The 14,086-nt window shown below is 34.6% G+C and overlaps 1 protein-coding gene across 8 annotated transcripts in view; it reads right to left on the bottom strand.

Annotated features, from left to right (window-relative positions):
• The window catches only part of BRAF (B-Raf proto-oncogene, serine/threonine kinase), a 159,729-nt gene that overhangs the window by 43,355 nt on the left and 102,288 nt on the right, over positions 1–14,086 (bottom strand). For 7 of the 8 annotated variants that reach the window (XM_070464836.1, XM_070464852.1, XM_020899404.2 and 4 more), the window contains 5 exons: positions 12,622–12,658; positions 8,738–8,874; positions 7,714–7,831; positions 5,061–5,145; positions 3,828–4,004 (listed from right to left, as the gene is read on the bottom strand). In XM_070464836.1, coding sequence (XP_070320937.1) covers positions 3,828–4,004; positions 5,061–5,145; positions 7,714–7,831; positions 8,738–8,874; positions 12,622–12,658 — 554 coding nt within the window. Of the gene's footprint in view, positions 1–3,827; positions 4,005–5,060; positions 5,146–7,713; positions 7,832–8,737; positions 8,875–11,121; positions 11,242–12,621; positions 12,659–14,086 lie in introns of all 8 variants that reach the window. The other variant, XM_070464845.1, reaches the window with a different exon arrangement.

Here is a 14,086-nt window from a genome sequence, read left to right as displayed (position 1 = left end):
AATAAAAGGGACACATTTGAAAGTCCCAATAATTCAATCTTCCTAATTCCTAAAGGTTTATCTAGGAATGACTGAAACCCCAGTACTATATATAGTGAGACAGCATGCTTTTTTTTTTTTTTTTTTGACAGCATGCTCTTATTCTGCTTACATCCTGGAACTTTAGAATCAGTTTTGGAAAGCAGTCAGAAAAGATAATTTTGAATAGTCTCTGGAAATCATTCGGGGGTGGACGAGTTTGAAATGAGGGCTGAAATAAAGGCCATTACTAAGCAACTATTTAAATAGTCTACAGATCTACTGGTCAGCTACATCTAGCTTGTTCTGTACTTGGTGAAATGATGGTGAAGGACAATGGAAGAGGGGCCTGACATCTAAAAGTTTAAATAATTGGAAGGAACGTAATTTCCAGTTGACTATAAATATCAGCATTTTAACATTTTTACATTGTTATAGGAATGTTCCTTATAAAGCATCTGTCCTTATTTCATAGAAAATTTTTTATCTCTGGGGAAACTGGTAAGAGGTTTTTGCGGGGGTGGGGGGGAGGTTAGCCCTTCTTGAACTGTGTTTGTTTATTCCTAGTTTCCTTTCCCCCATTTGTTCTCTGTCACTGGCCTAAGAGACCTTCTCTCTGATGTCTGGTAATTGAGAGATAATTTGTCTTTATCCAGACTAAGTGAGACTAAAAGTCAGTCTGAAAGCTTAGAGCATACAGATGGAATCCTTGTGCTGAACTCCCACCTAGATGGAATTCCTAATATCACTACCTTTGTGTCTCTACTCTTGGCTGGTAGATTCCTCAAACAAGAGTTTTCCAGTCTCCTGCCTGAAGGGGAAGGTTTGGCTGCCAGTACTCTGGGAAACAAATGAAAATAGAGTACTAGGGAACTCTCCATTCATCACTTAGTAGGCAGTCACCCAACCCCACTCTCCCCCCACATCCCATTTCCCCTGTATCCTGAGTCCAGAAACTTTCTCTCCTCTCTAGAGAATATGTTTCCAGTGTCCTGCCAGGGTAGGGATGGGGTGTCCATCCAGTGGCATAGAGCACGAGAAGGGATCCAGAGAAACCTTTCAGACAGTCCTCTTCATTTATGTACTTTTCCTCCTCCAAAGATAATTCACACTCCCAGTTCTTGAGGATTCCATAGTACAAATCAGGTTGGCTTCCATTTTTCCACACCCAGTTAATAATTTAGTTTTTCTGGGTGCACTATGTCTATTATCACTTTTTCATTTGCTTTCTAGCTTCTAAAATATTACTGCTATTCTTTTTTTCCTCTCCATCATTATATGTTGATGCTTAAAAACAATTTTCATTATTATAGTTTTGGTGGCATCTCAAGGAAACAAAAATGGGTCACCTTAACCCGAAAGCCACATAGCCACTTTAATAAGAGGACTTTCAATCTGCCAAAGCCTTCAGTAAGAAAAGATGTGTTGGAACATTTAACCAGTTGCATATATTGTCTTATAAGAACTAAAAGGAAAAAAGGAATTGTATCTTCTTTGGTTAAATTTAAGCTGGCAATAAAAAATATAATCTGTTAGAAAGCTTATATTTTATAATTAATATTTTTCAGCTATTAAGATAAAGGATAAACTAATAGGATGATCTACATTCACAGTCAGATATACTCAACATATAGTTAAAGAGTTACTTCAAAATGCAAACAAAGTATTTTAAACACATAGACTGTAAAGATTTATACTTACAGATCCCAAACTGTAAAGTAATGGAAAAATACTGCCTCTTGACTATTTCCCAGACCACAGAACAATTCCAATTTGACAGTGTTTTTCTCTACCGCAACTTCTTACCTTAATCAACACTGCACTTCACTGCCCAGTCACTGTTTCTAAAACAATATTTAATACTATTCTCTGTTGCCTCTGTGTATAGCAAAAGCCTTTTCCTCTGTGTTAATCTTTGATTACATCTTTGACTGTTTTTCCTTTTGTTGACAATTCTCACTTTTGATACGATAAGGATGTGGCTGCTCTCTCTTCTGGAAGGTAAACCTATCAATAATATGCTGTTGCATGTAATCATGGTTTCATTTAAAAATTTTTGTCATATGTATCTATCATAGCTCAGGCCTTGTTTCAGACATCAGAGATAAAACAAGGAGCACAGCATTAACCCCCTGCTCTCATATAGCTTGTATTCCAGTGGGGATGACAGACGATAAACAAACATGTCATGTGGAGTTGGGTGTTAAAAACAAAAACAGGAGTGCGGTAGAGGGTAACAGAGTGGGGTAGGAATGTGTCAGTTATATAAGGTGATCATTTGAAGGCTTCCTTGAAAAGGCAACATTGGAACAGAGACATAAGGGAGAAGCTCTATGAATACTGGGTGGCGGGACTACTTATCCTAAAAAGAAAATAACAAGTACAAAGGCCCTGAGCAAAGAGCATACCTGGCCTGCTGAAGAAGCAGCAAAGAGACTGGTGGCATAGAAGCAGAACAAGATTTGTTTCTCTTTCAATGTTTACCATTGTGGCCACGGTTTACTCTTTGCAAGATTTTAATATAACCTTTCAGATTTGAACAGATTCAGAGTCAGAGGTGGGGCTGTTTTAGTCTACTGGATAAGTGGGAATGTTACCGAATAAAGTAATAAGCTGCTGCAATAAGGACTTTGGCGGAATACAGACTTACAAACAACCTAAATTACAAATATACTGCCTAGTTTTCTGACAGAAAGGGTAGAACAGTGGGAAGATTTAAGAGCTAGATCACGTTTTGAGTCCTGGTTCTATGCTTATTTGCTATAAATGACCCTGAGTCAGAGTTTTAGTTTTACTGTTTTATTCTAATTTTATAATGCAAAAGTGGTATAGTGGTTTTGGGGAAAGAATAATGGTTGGGAGCCAAAAATTTTGAGCTAAACATCTTTGTTGCTGCTTATAAGTCTAGACAAATCATTTAGAAGCCTCAGTTTCTTTATCTGTAAACATAAAATATCTACTTCATAACATTACAAAAATTAAATGACATAATGACTATGTATGTGAAAATCATCTGTATACTATAAAATGTTAAACTGACTTAATATACATGCATATTTTTAAACTACATGTGGAACCTTCAAAATTGTATTTAACTCACTTAAATATTTTCATCTAAGTGCTTTCAAAATATATTTAATTTTAAAAAAAAAAAACCAAAAAAACCCAAAATATATTTAATTTTACCTTTTGATGTATTTACTATTTGCACTTTATGCGAAATCTATCCTTGGTAGTCAATTTCTTACTTTGACCTATGATAAATTTTATAAAGTAATTTGTTTTATCTTTTAAATTACAAAGTAAAATTCAATGAACTAATCAAGCTGAAATCCTTAAAAAGGATCAAAATGCAGACTTTCACTTTTACTTTATTTTTACTATATTTTACACAGATTATTATTTTACAATAGAAAACAGGGGCACATGGAGAAAATAACTTGAAAGGATAATTAACAATCATTTTATATGCTTCAATAACTATTGATGACTTTTCAGTGGATTTATTTTGGGGGGGGGGACTATTTTTATCTTTTGATCCCTCACTGCTTAGCTAAATTATAGTATACTAAACATAAATTCACAGTCACATATATATTATCAAATATTTGATATATGTTTTGAAGACTGTACAGAGACAGACTATTCTATTTCTTAATATCACAAAGCTAGCCATTAGTTAAAAGTGTCTATATGATGCTAGAGAGTAACTGGGAATTTAAGTCAAAAGAATAACAGCTAAAACCTTTGAAACATCCTCAGTGGTCTTCAAAAGTAATTTACATGAGATTTAACAGAATGGAACTTACTCCATGCCCTGTGCAGTTTGCCGTGCAATATCTATAAGTTTGATCATCTCGAATTTGGTCTCAATGATGTGGAGATGATGATATAAACTGGAGCCCTCACACCACTGGGTAACAATAGCCAGTTGTGGCTTTGTTGAATAACCCATGAAGAGGAGGATATTCACATGTCGAGTTTTCCTGTAAAAAGAAATGTAACAGGAAATAGTAAATGTTGATATACTTTAGCAAATGTTAGAAAAAAAAAAAAACACAAAACCAGGGCCAAAGCAGTCTACTTATCAATAAGATGCTGTCAGAAAAAGGTATTTTTTAGCAAGGCAGGAGAAAGATAAATTTAGATGAGACTTTAGGAATTGTCTAGTCTAACATCCTAACTTTTTCGTAAATGTCTTTTTTAGTGTACCTCATAGATAGGCAATTAGATATTGTTTAAATACCTTTAATTATGGGATGTTCATCACTGAGACTGTAGCCTGTTCCCACTACTCTTTTTTTCTTTTTCTTTTTTTTTGGCCGCATCATGTGGCATGTGGAATTCATGTTCCACGACCAGGGAAATCTGAAGTTCCTTCACCAGGGATGTAACCTGTGCCCCTGCAGTGGAAGTGTGGAATCATAGCCACTGGACACCAGGGAAGTCCCCTCTTCTTTTCTTTCTTCCCTTTAAAGTAGTTCTAGTATTAGTAAAATTTTAGGCTAAGGAAAAAAACATTTTCCTGCAACTTTCACCACTGGCTTCACTATTCTACTCTCTAGAATAAAACAGAGCAAGTTTATACCTTTTGAACGTAATAGCCTCCTATGGACCTAAAGTCTCAGTTCTGTTGACAATTTTCTCCCTAAGTTATACTTCCAGAATCCTCCGCATCTAAGCTCTCCTTGCCTGGACATACTCTAGTTTGCTCATTTCCCTCAAGTTCCAGGTTTGATACAATCTCTAAGTGTGTTCTGATAACCTTAGAATTTTTAGAGCAGTATTTCCATAAGAAAAAGCACCACTTTTCATGATCGGAACACTGTGTTTCCATTAATTCACTCTAGGATTAATAATTTTATCGTCTGTACCATATAATATTGCATACCCCTTAAAAGAAAATAGTCAAAGACAAAACATACTCAGAAAGACTGTCTTGTCCATTTTGAGTAAATCCGTGAAGCTAACAACAGCTGTCACTGAAAAACATAAGTTGAGCACGGTAACTTCTCTGGAAAACATGATTCACACAAGCTTACCTGAGTACTCCTACTTCATTTTTGAAGGCCTGTAACTGCTGAGGTGTGGGTGCTGTCACATTCAACATTTTCACTGCCACATCACCTAAAAGGTAATTGCCATTCCAAATGTCATTCCAATCTTTAAAATTTAAAAATATAAAAAACTCTAGGGTATTTTCACAAATTACCACAGCATTAAAACCATACCATTACAAAACTGCAAATAAATTATACCTTAACTACCTAAATGACATTAATTTTCTAAGGATAAAAACTAAAAAATGACACTCCTATACCAGTATTTTAAAATATCAATCTCTGTCCCCCTTCCCTCAAAAACAACCAGCCTATCTCATTTTTCTCTTGGAAATTTAGTTTAACCAATTAAATACCCATGGTATTTTTCTAGCTATTTAGCAAAACTAAATTAGAGGCATTCACTAACTGAATGTTAAAACTGCAGATGACAGGCCCAATGGAACTTTGTGGAAATACAAAACTGCAAACTTCTTTATCAGAGTATTTAACACTTCCTTCAAATCCACAGATCACTTATTGCTTTTACTTAGAAAAATTATTAAAAAAAAAAAAACTTTATATGAAACAGGTAGAATTCTTACACATTGCCAAAAGGTATATAAATTGGTACAACCACCTGAAACACTGTTTTCAGTATCTACTACTGGCCCCACAAGTCTTTCCTAGGTGTATACCAACTACCATGGACACATTGTTCACTAAATGACAGGTGCTAAAATATTCATAGCAGCAGCGTTTATAAAAGCCCCAAACTGGAAACTATTCAAACGCTGGTCACACAATAAATAGTCATGCCTACAGTCACACAATGAACACTATATAGAGAATGAATAACCTACAACTACATACAATAACACGGATGAATCTTATAAACAATAGTGTGAAAAGGGCCAGACACAAAGGAGTACACACTGTATTATGATGTCTGCTCGGCTAAGGACAGTGGCTACTCTTGGGGGTGGGGGACATGAGGAGGACTTCCAGAGCTCTGGGAATGCTCTGTTTATTGAACAGATGTGTTAACTTTGCAAAATTTCAGCTACTTGTACATTAAAGTGCACTTATTTGCATGTATATTTCAATATAATTAAACTAACATTGATTTTTCCTGATTACCAAGTGCTTACAGCAAAAAAAACTAACAAACTTAAAAAATTAAACATTTTAAAAGCATAAGGAATAAAATAAAAAGCTCCCATAATCATGTCATTCAAAAATGATCACTGTTAACCTACTCCTGTATACCCTGTGTGTATACTCAAGTCACTTCAGTTGTGTCTGACTCTTTGCAACCCTACGGACTATAGTCCGCCAGGCTCCTCTGTCTTTGAGATTCTCCAAGCAAGGATACCAGAGTGGGTTGCCATGCCCTCCTCCAGGGGATCCTCCTGACCCAGAGATCGAACCCACGTCTCTTGCATCTTTTGCATTGGCAGGGTGGGTTCTTTATCACTAGCTCCACATGGGAAGACCTGTTGTATTCCTTACTAGGCTCTTAAAAGTACGCAGTATGAATATTCATAAATATGTATGAAAAAGACAGGGGCTTCCCTAGTGGCTCAGCAGTAAAGAACCTGCCTGCAATGCAGGGGACCTAGGTTTGACTTCTGAGTCAGGAAGATCCTCTGGAGAAGGAAATGGCAACCTACTCCAGTGTCCTTGCCTGGAGAATCCCATGGACAGAGGAGCCTGGTGGGCTATAGTCTATGGGATTGCCAAGAGTCAGACACGACTGAGTGACTAACACATACACACACGAAAAAGACAATCTAAAAAAGATATATACTAAAATACTGGTGGTCATTTAGAAAATTATGATATATATATGTAGCATCATAGTATGGGATATTATACATGCTGCTTTTAAAATATACCACAGAAACTTTTCCATACCAATAAATATAGATCTACCATACCATTTTACTATCTATATAATTATATATGGACGTTGTCAGTGTAAGCCCATCTTCTTTTAATGGCCATTTTAAGTTATTTCCATTTTTCCTTAGTATTAAATCTCCAATGAATATACTTACACATCTGTTTGTTCCTGTTCTACAAATAAAATTATTGGTTCCATATACATATTGCCAAACTGCCCTCCAGAAAATTCATAGCAATTTACTTTCCCACCAGCGGCATTACAGTCACAACTCTAAACAATCAATTAAAATAATTTTTTGTCCATTTGATTATTTTTTCAAAGAAATATAAATCACTTGAGAGGCAATGATGATTTCTAATTTTTAATTCTTTCACAAGTAGTAAGACTGAAGATTTTTCATATGTTTACTGGTCATTTTTTCCGTTGGTTAAGTGCTCTTTTTATATGTTTACTTGTGGTTTATAATACAAATAAAATTACCAGCAGAAAGACTTATTAAAAAAAAAATCTTGGTGACTAGCTCGTCCGGAGGATCATCATCTTTAAAAATTATTACTGAAGTATAATGAGAGAACTTTTGGTGCTGTGAATCCAATTTTTATTTCCCATAATTTTTGTTAAAAACCTTTGGGGAACTCTGATCAAAACATCTGATCAAAACAGCTTAATGATACAAACAGTGAATACTCCCTTTGATATTTCCTTTTTAACGAAAGTTGTGACAAGATCACTGTATGACATACATACCATGCCACTTTCCCTTGTAGACTGTCCCAAATGACCCAGATCCAATTCTTTGTCCCACTGTGATCTGTCCATCAGGAATCTCCCAATCGTCACTTGAATCCCGTCTACCAAGCGTTTTCTTGATAAAAATAAGGCAAAAGTCAAGCCAAAGCAAACAAAAATGGAAAACTTTATGTCTGACACTAAATACATTCCTCTATTTCTGAAAAGGACATAAGAAGAGAATAAGAACTTTGGGGAGAAACAAAACAAAAGTATACTCTAGAGGAATAATCGGAAGATGATTCTTACAATACACAAATTAAGTTTAAGAACTAAGTCAATATTAGGGTGGAAATAATTCAGTAAAAATAAAAATTATTTATTGGTTATGAGATAGAAATGTTATATTAAATTTCAGTATTAAAATCAATAAAATAAAGCAACTTAAAAAAAAATCATTTGGAAGACTAGTAACTAGGGGCAAGATAAGCACTACACATTTGTGACTAGCTTTGGCTCCAAAGGCCAAAAATTTGAGTTAAGGTACTAGGCAACTGTTGATAATCTAATTATTTTCTCCCAGTCAGTACTAAATTACTTCATACATCTTATCTGATCCAATCTCTCTCTCTCAAAAATGTCATCAACACATACAAAACTCTGGTATGACAAAGAATCCACTTAGCCAATACATACTAGTGCACTACTGCTAATGTGATTCGTTTCTAATAAATATTTAAGTTACAGCATAGAGTTAACTTTTCAATAGGAAAAAATGTCCTTTGGTAGATATTTGAATTTCAGACCAACTCTTTAAAAAACACATATGCCTAATGCTTCCTAAAATACCAGCTTATTCTCTTTCCATGGTTTAGAAACAGAACACTATTCTAACTCTTCCCAAACTGCCTTACTCAATTATATTAGAGTTGAGAGCAAAAATCAACATTGTGGGAATATGCTTTAAGCAAAAAACTATCAGCTCTTAATGATTTCTAGGAAGAAAGCACTTCAGAGGAAAAAAGATATCATATACTCTCACCATTCGATTCCTGTCTTCTGACGATGAAGAGGACTTTCTTTCTCGCTGAGGTCCTGGAGATTTCTGCAATGCTTTCACATTAGAGAGTGAGCCAGGTAATGAGGCAGGGGGTGTGGCAGATAAGCCTGTGGTTGATCCTAAGTTAGTGAAAGGAAAAATTTATCTATTAAAGGAGGATCAAGTACATTAGCTTACTGGGGGCAGAGGGTGGAGGGAGATGTAGACTTATTTTAAAAAATGCAGTGCATGTTTTAATATTGACCATTAGGAAAGGACAAGCAAAAAGACGGCCTCATCTGGTGATTAACTATAAACTTAAAAATTATAGTTTCTTTTAATTTTACAATTTTAGCATTTTGGTCAATTTAATAACCTTTAAAATATATGATTATAGATATATACTTTGCTTACTGCTGCAGAGTCTAGGAGAAAAACAATCAAATATATCCCAATTTTTCCTTTGATCAAAAAAACAAAAAGCAAAATTAACTTGAAAGCAAACATAAAAAATAAACTTCAATTATGTGACATTAACAGCCAATCAATAATAATAATAAAAAAAGATAGAAATGCTCCAAATGGAAACATTTTCTAATAATGGCCTTAATACTGGCATTATCTAACTCTTTCATATTAGCCACTAAAATTTAAAAAAATCCTACACTACATACTATATACTATTTAAGAGAGACACTAGTCACTGTCATTGGTTTCTGGAGCCTTATTTTGCTAAACAAAGATTAATTTTACCTGCACAACAAAGTTAATGCCAACAAACCCAAGTAGGTTTCTCAAGACTTTATGAAAAATCTCTGCCTATAAAATGAGAACAAGGTAAGTGCAATGGCATCTCATCCAAGTCACTACAAATGGAAATATTTATCAGCAAAATGAGTCCAAGGGCTACACTCTTTGAAAATGGACTCAGCTGGCAGGGTTGCATACCTTTCTGATGGATGCTTTTCCTTCCAAGTGCTGACTGAGCAAAAATCCCAATTCATGTACAGAAAGTACCTGGTTCAGAGGGGTTCAGGGTAATGATTCCTGGTGGGGCCTGAGTATAGCTAAGCAGGACTGAGATGTCAGTTAATAACTGCATAGACAAAACAAAAAGACTTCCATTTTTTTTTAAAAAGTAGATAACTATTCTCAAGTTAAAAAGTCACTCTCTCTCAAAGGATAAGGATCAAAATACTAATGGCAACATTTAAAATGTTAAAACTAGAATAAATAAATAAATAAATAAATAAATAAAAATAAATAAAATGTTAAAAATGTGGAGAAATTTCATCATTACTATTACCACATATGTCATCATGTGGAATTTCCATGATCTCACATGCAATTTTCTAAAAGAAAATGACACCTGGAATAGCTATTAACTACAGTTATTAACTGGAATCTCTATTAACTACAATCCATATTCTGCCTTCCACTGATAATATTTCAACATCATAAAGCCTTAACTGTCTACCCTGGCTTCACAGTTCTGATCTACTCAGCGCTGTACTGTATCACTTACTTTAATTACACTACTCGGTTCCCTATAACTTCCAGCCCATTCCATGGATTCTCTGAGAAAGTTGGGCAGAAAAAGCAAAAATCTGAAAACCATCATTCATTCAGAATAAATAACAGACACTAGCAAAAACCAGTAAACATAATTCTTTAAAAATATTTACAGCAAGACACTTGTCCAAATTTTGACTTAAATTTTAAAGAATTAGTTTAACCACTAATTAAAGAATGGTGAGATAAAATGGGTGGGTGAAATTATACTGCTAAACTTTCCCCTCATATGAGAGCATAACTGAAAGTATCAATCTTAATTTTCTAAAGTATGCTAAAATACCTCAAATATATTACAGATCTTCTTTAAGTTCCCTAGTTTTGACATAAAATATACATGGCTTACGCTTTAAAAAAGCACATATTACAAAAAGACAAAGCCAAAAGTCTAATACGAAATCATAATAGGGATTTCCATTTTTTAAAAACCAAAAAAATTGACATTAGCAACCATCAAGGTTATCACTTAAATTGATTAAAGTAAAAGAAATTCAGCTTGAAGAAAACCTTCCCCACATTATTTACTGCCACCCCGAGTTTAAGAAATTATCAAGACCAAAAAATAGTATTAACAAAAAACAAGATGGAAATTTCAGCTCTCGCTTTTAAACATTTATGACAGACAGCATACAGAAAGCTTGTGGAAGTGAGTATGTGAGAGAAGCACATTCAGAGCATTCCAGCCAGGCCAAGCAGAAATTTAGTACTGAAAACTCTCACACTTACAAACACACTGTGAAGGTGAGACACAAACAGTATCTGTTGTTTATATTTAATTTGCTTTGGGTGAAAACAAGAAAGAAGAGCCCAACTACCTCTGAACACTGGGCCAGGCTCAAAATCAAACACTATTTCACTGGGGACAGAATGTAGGAGGGGACTGGGAGTCCGGGATTGGTATTTCCGAAGACAGCGCATCAGCTGGTTCAAAGGGGCTGTTAGAAGAGAAAGAGAGGGGCAGGCAAACACAGGAAGACAGACACAGAAGAAATGAAAGAAGTCACGGGGAATAAATAAGATGAGTTGAAGCCTGCTTCACAAAATAATTCTGGATGTTTAAAAAACTGCTTATTTTCATAAAATTCCAATCATTCTTTTAAAAGTGATTCATATAAAGGATAAATGCTGTTTGATTTTTGGTACTAAGCAGGCAATTTTTATGACTAAGTTAACTCTGTGATGCTAACATGATGGCAACATTTAAATGCCAGATGTATTGGGCAAAATTGTCAAAAGCCACAGCTATTAAGACATATGAAAGTCAAACTGGCAGCAACATTAATTGGTGGGTTCATGGAATAACAAACAGGAAAAAAAAAAACTTTTGTAACTATGTACTACATGTAGTAAATACTAAGTCCAGAGTACATAACACAGGCTTATTATTTTGGTAGGTCCACAAGTATATAGAAACATAATAAAAGATGGTTCATGCAACATTTGACAAAGTATCTTTGCATCTGGGCTTAGATATTTTGAATATAAAGCAGGGTCACAGTGAAGAGACCGACTCTAAACAAACTATGTGGGCATTGCAGGGCTTCCTTATTAAATAGATGACAGTTGAAAACAGAAGCATAAAGGACCACCTGGAAGAAAACGTCAAGACTGTTTCAAACAGCATCTCTTACAAAGATCTTATGGGGGTAAACTCTTATTTTAAAAAGTATTTTCTAAAGTAATGTTTTGCTATGACCCCAATATTCACTGGGTGCCAGAGTAAACAGCTGATAACAATTCTTTAAGAAATCTCAATTCAATTTCTCATTTGCTTATTTTATTTACTGTACTAGTAAGAGGGGAACTAGGCTTTTCTATTAGCGGTCCATGCTATAAAATGCATCTTCCAGGGCCTTCTAGAAAGCTGAAGGGAAGTAGCTGATAGTGTCTATCAAACTGACAAGCTGTAGCAGGTAATTCCAGGGATTCTCCCCCAAGAAGGATTTAAGAAAGTCAAGTTTTAACTGTTTGTAAGCTCAGTCTTTAAGTATTAGTGGAGATAGTTAGGAATAAAGTGGGTAAAATAATTAAGATTTCTCTTTGATAACAACATTTTAAAAATTGTAGATGTCACATTTAAGACTCCACTTTTATGTCCTCTTTTTCCTCTGTTTCTAGAGTTAAAAATTTAAAATCAGTTAAAATTTTATTAGAGATAAATGATAATTACTAAAGAAAAGCAAACAATTTTTATTTTTCTCTATGTATTTTTCTGTGTCTGTGTTTCATGAAAGAAGCAAATATAAAGGAGACAAGCAGCAAAGCAATTGCATTCTTCCCCGTTTTTTTTTTTTTAAATTGAAATCACTACTTACCTCCATCACTACGAAACCCTTGGTCTCTAATCAAGTCCTACAAATAGACAGTAATGTATACTTAATCAAAGCATATGATTAAAAAGGCAACAACATTTTATTTTCCACTAAGCATTAACAGAAAGGTGAATTCAAAATAATACCTGTCTTATAAACTACTTCACAAAACAGAAATAATATGGAACTAACTAGTGAACATGATAAAATAAAAACTCTGAAACACTTGCCAACCTAACCCTAGATTGAAGGGATTATCAGTCCTGATCAAACGTTGAAATCCATTTCAGGCCATTCAAAACCAATGGCTGCATTAATGCTTAAAAACATTCTACTGGCACATATTAAGAGCCATAAAATGTTCATACCCTTTGATCCTATAATTCCACTTCTGGGAATTTTTCCTAAAGAAATAATTCAGAAGAAAAAAAAATGATATGCACAAAGATGTTTAGTGCAACATTATCCATTATACTAAAAAATGCCAGAAATAGTGACTTCCCTATTTCCGGCATACTGACATACACTGGTTAAGTAGATTATCGTGTGTCAATTTAGAAGACACTATGCAGCTACTAAAACAGTTATGAAGTTTGAATCATGAAACATGTCTATAATTTAAAAAGGATACAAAATTAAGTGTACACTGATACAATCATAAAAATATAAATGTTTAAGGACACATTAGAAGGGAAAAATTTTTTAATTGTCTTTACTATTAAAACACAGCTTTTTACAACAGACAGGGGGAGGCAGGGCAGCGGGGGAGGAGTCTACTGGCAACGCAGCGCAATGTGGACTGATTTGGACCTTGACAGACAGAACTCAGTTTGCCTAGTATAACTGATAAGAGAGACTGACTGAACTGCCTCAAATGTCTCTAAATATGCTCAAAGGCTTATAAGCTAAAACAAGACAACATTCTTTACAGATGCATTTCTGCCATGTTCAATGTACTATAAAAAACCTTTAACATTCTGTACAGAATAATTAACAAATACTCATATCTGCAAATAAGGTGCTAAGTGTTAGCAGTTGTATGACTACCAATAAATATAAAATCATGGTGGTCTCACTAACTTTGAGTTCTTGAGAGCTTATCATCTAAGAAAGATATACAAAATAGAAATTACATAAAAATAAGAGCTTAAGAAAACAATAAAAAAAGGTGCCAAAGTTGCTTAGTTAATTGCCAAATAAACGGTATATGTAAAAAGATTCTTGGTGCAACAAAAGTTCAAAGGATAAATAAACAACTATAGAACTTGGTCACTGGTGAAGCATTTGAAGAAGTTAATCTAAGAGCTGGAGTTTGAGTGGTAGATAGGAATGCAGAAAAGCAGAGGGGGAATTCCCTGGTGGTCCGGGACTCTGAGCTTTCACTGCTGAGAGCTGGGGTTTAAGCCCTCTTCAGGGAAGTACGATCCCATAAGCTGAGCAGCGCTGCCAAAAAAAAAAAAAAAAAAAA

Source organism: Odocoileus virginianus, chromosome 1 (genome assembly GCF_023699985.2).
Source record: "Odocoileus virginianus isolate 20LAN1187 ecotype Illinois chromosome 1, Ovbor_1.2, whole genome shotgun sequence".
In the NCBI taxonomy this organism is placed as follows: domain Eukaryota; kingdom Metazoa; phylum Chordata; class Mammalia; order Artiodactyla; family Cervidae; genus Odocoileus; species Odocoileus virginianus.
The sequence above is the reverse complement of the archived record's forward strand: the minus strand, read 5'-3'. Positions and strand labels throughout refer to the sequence as shown.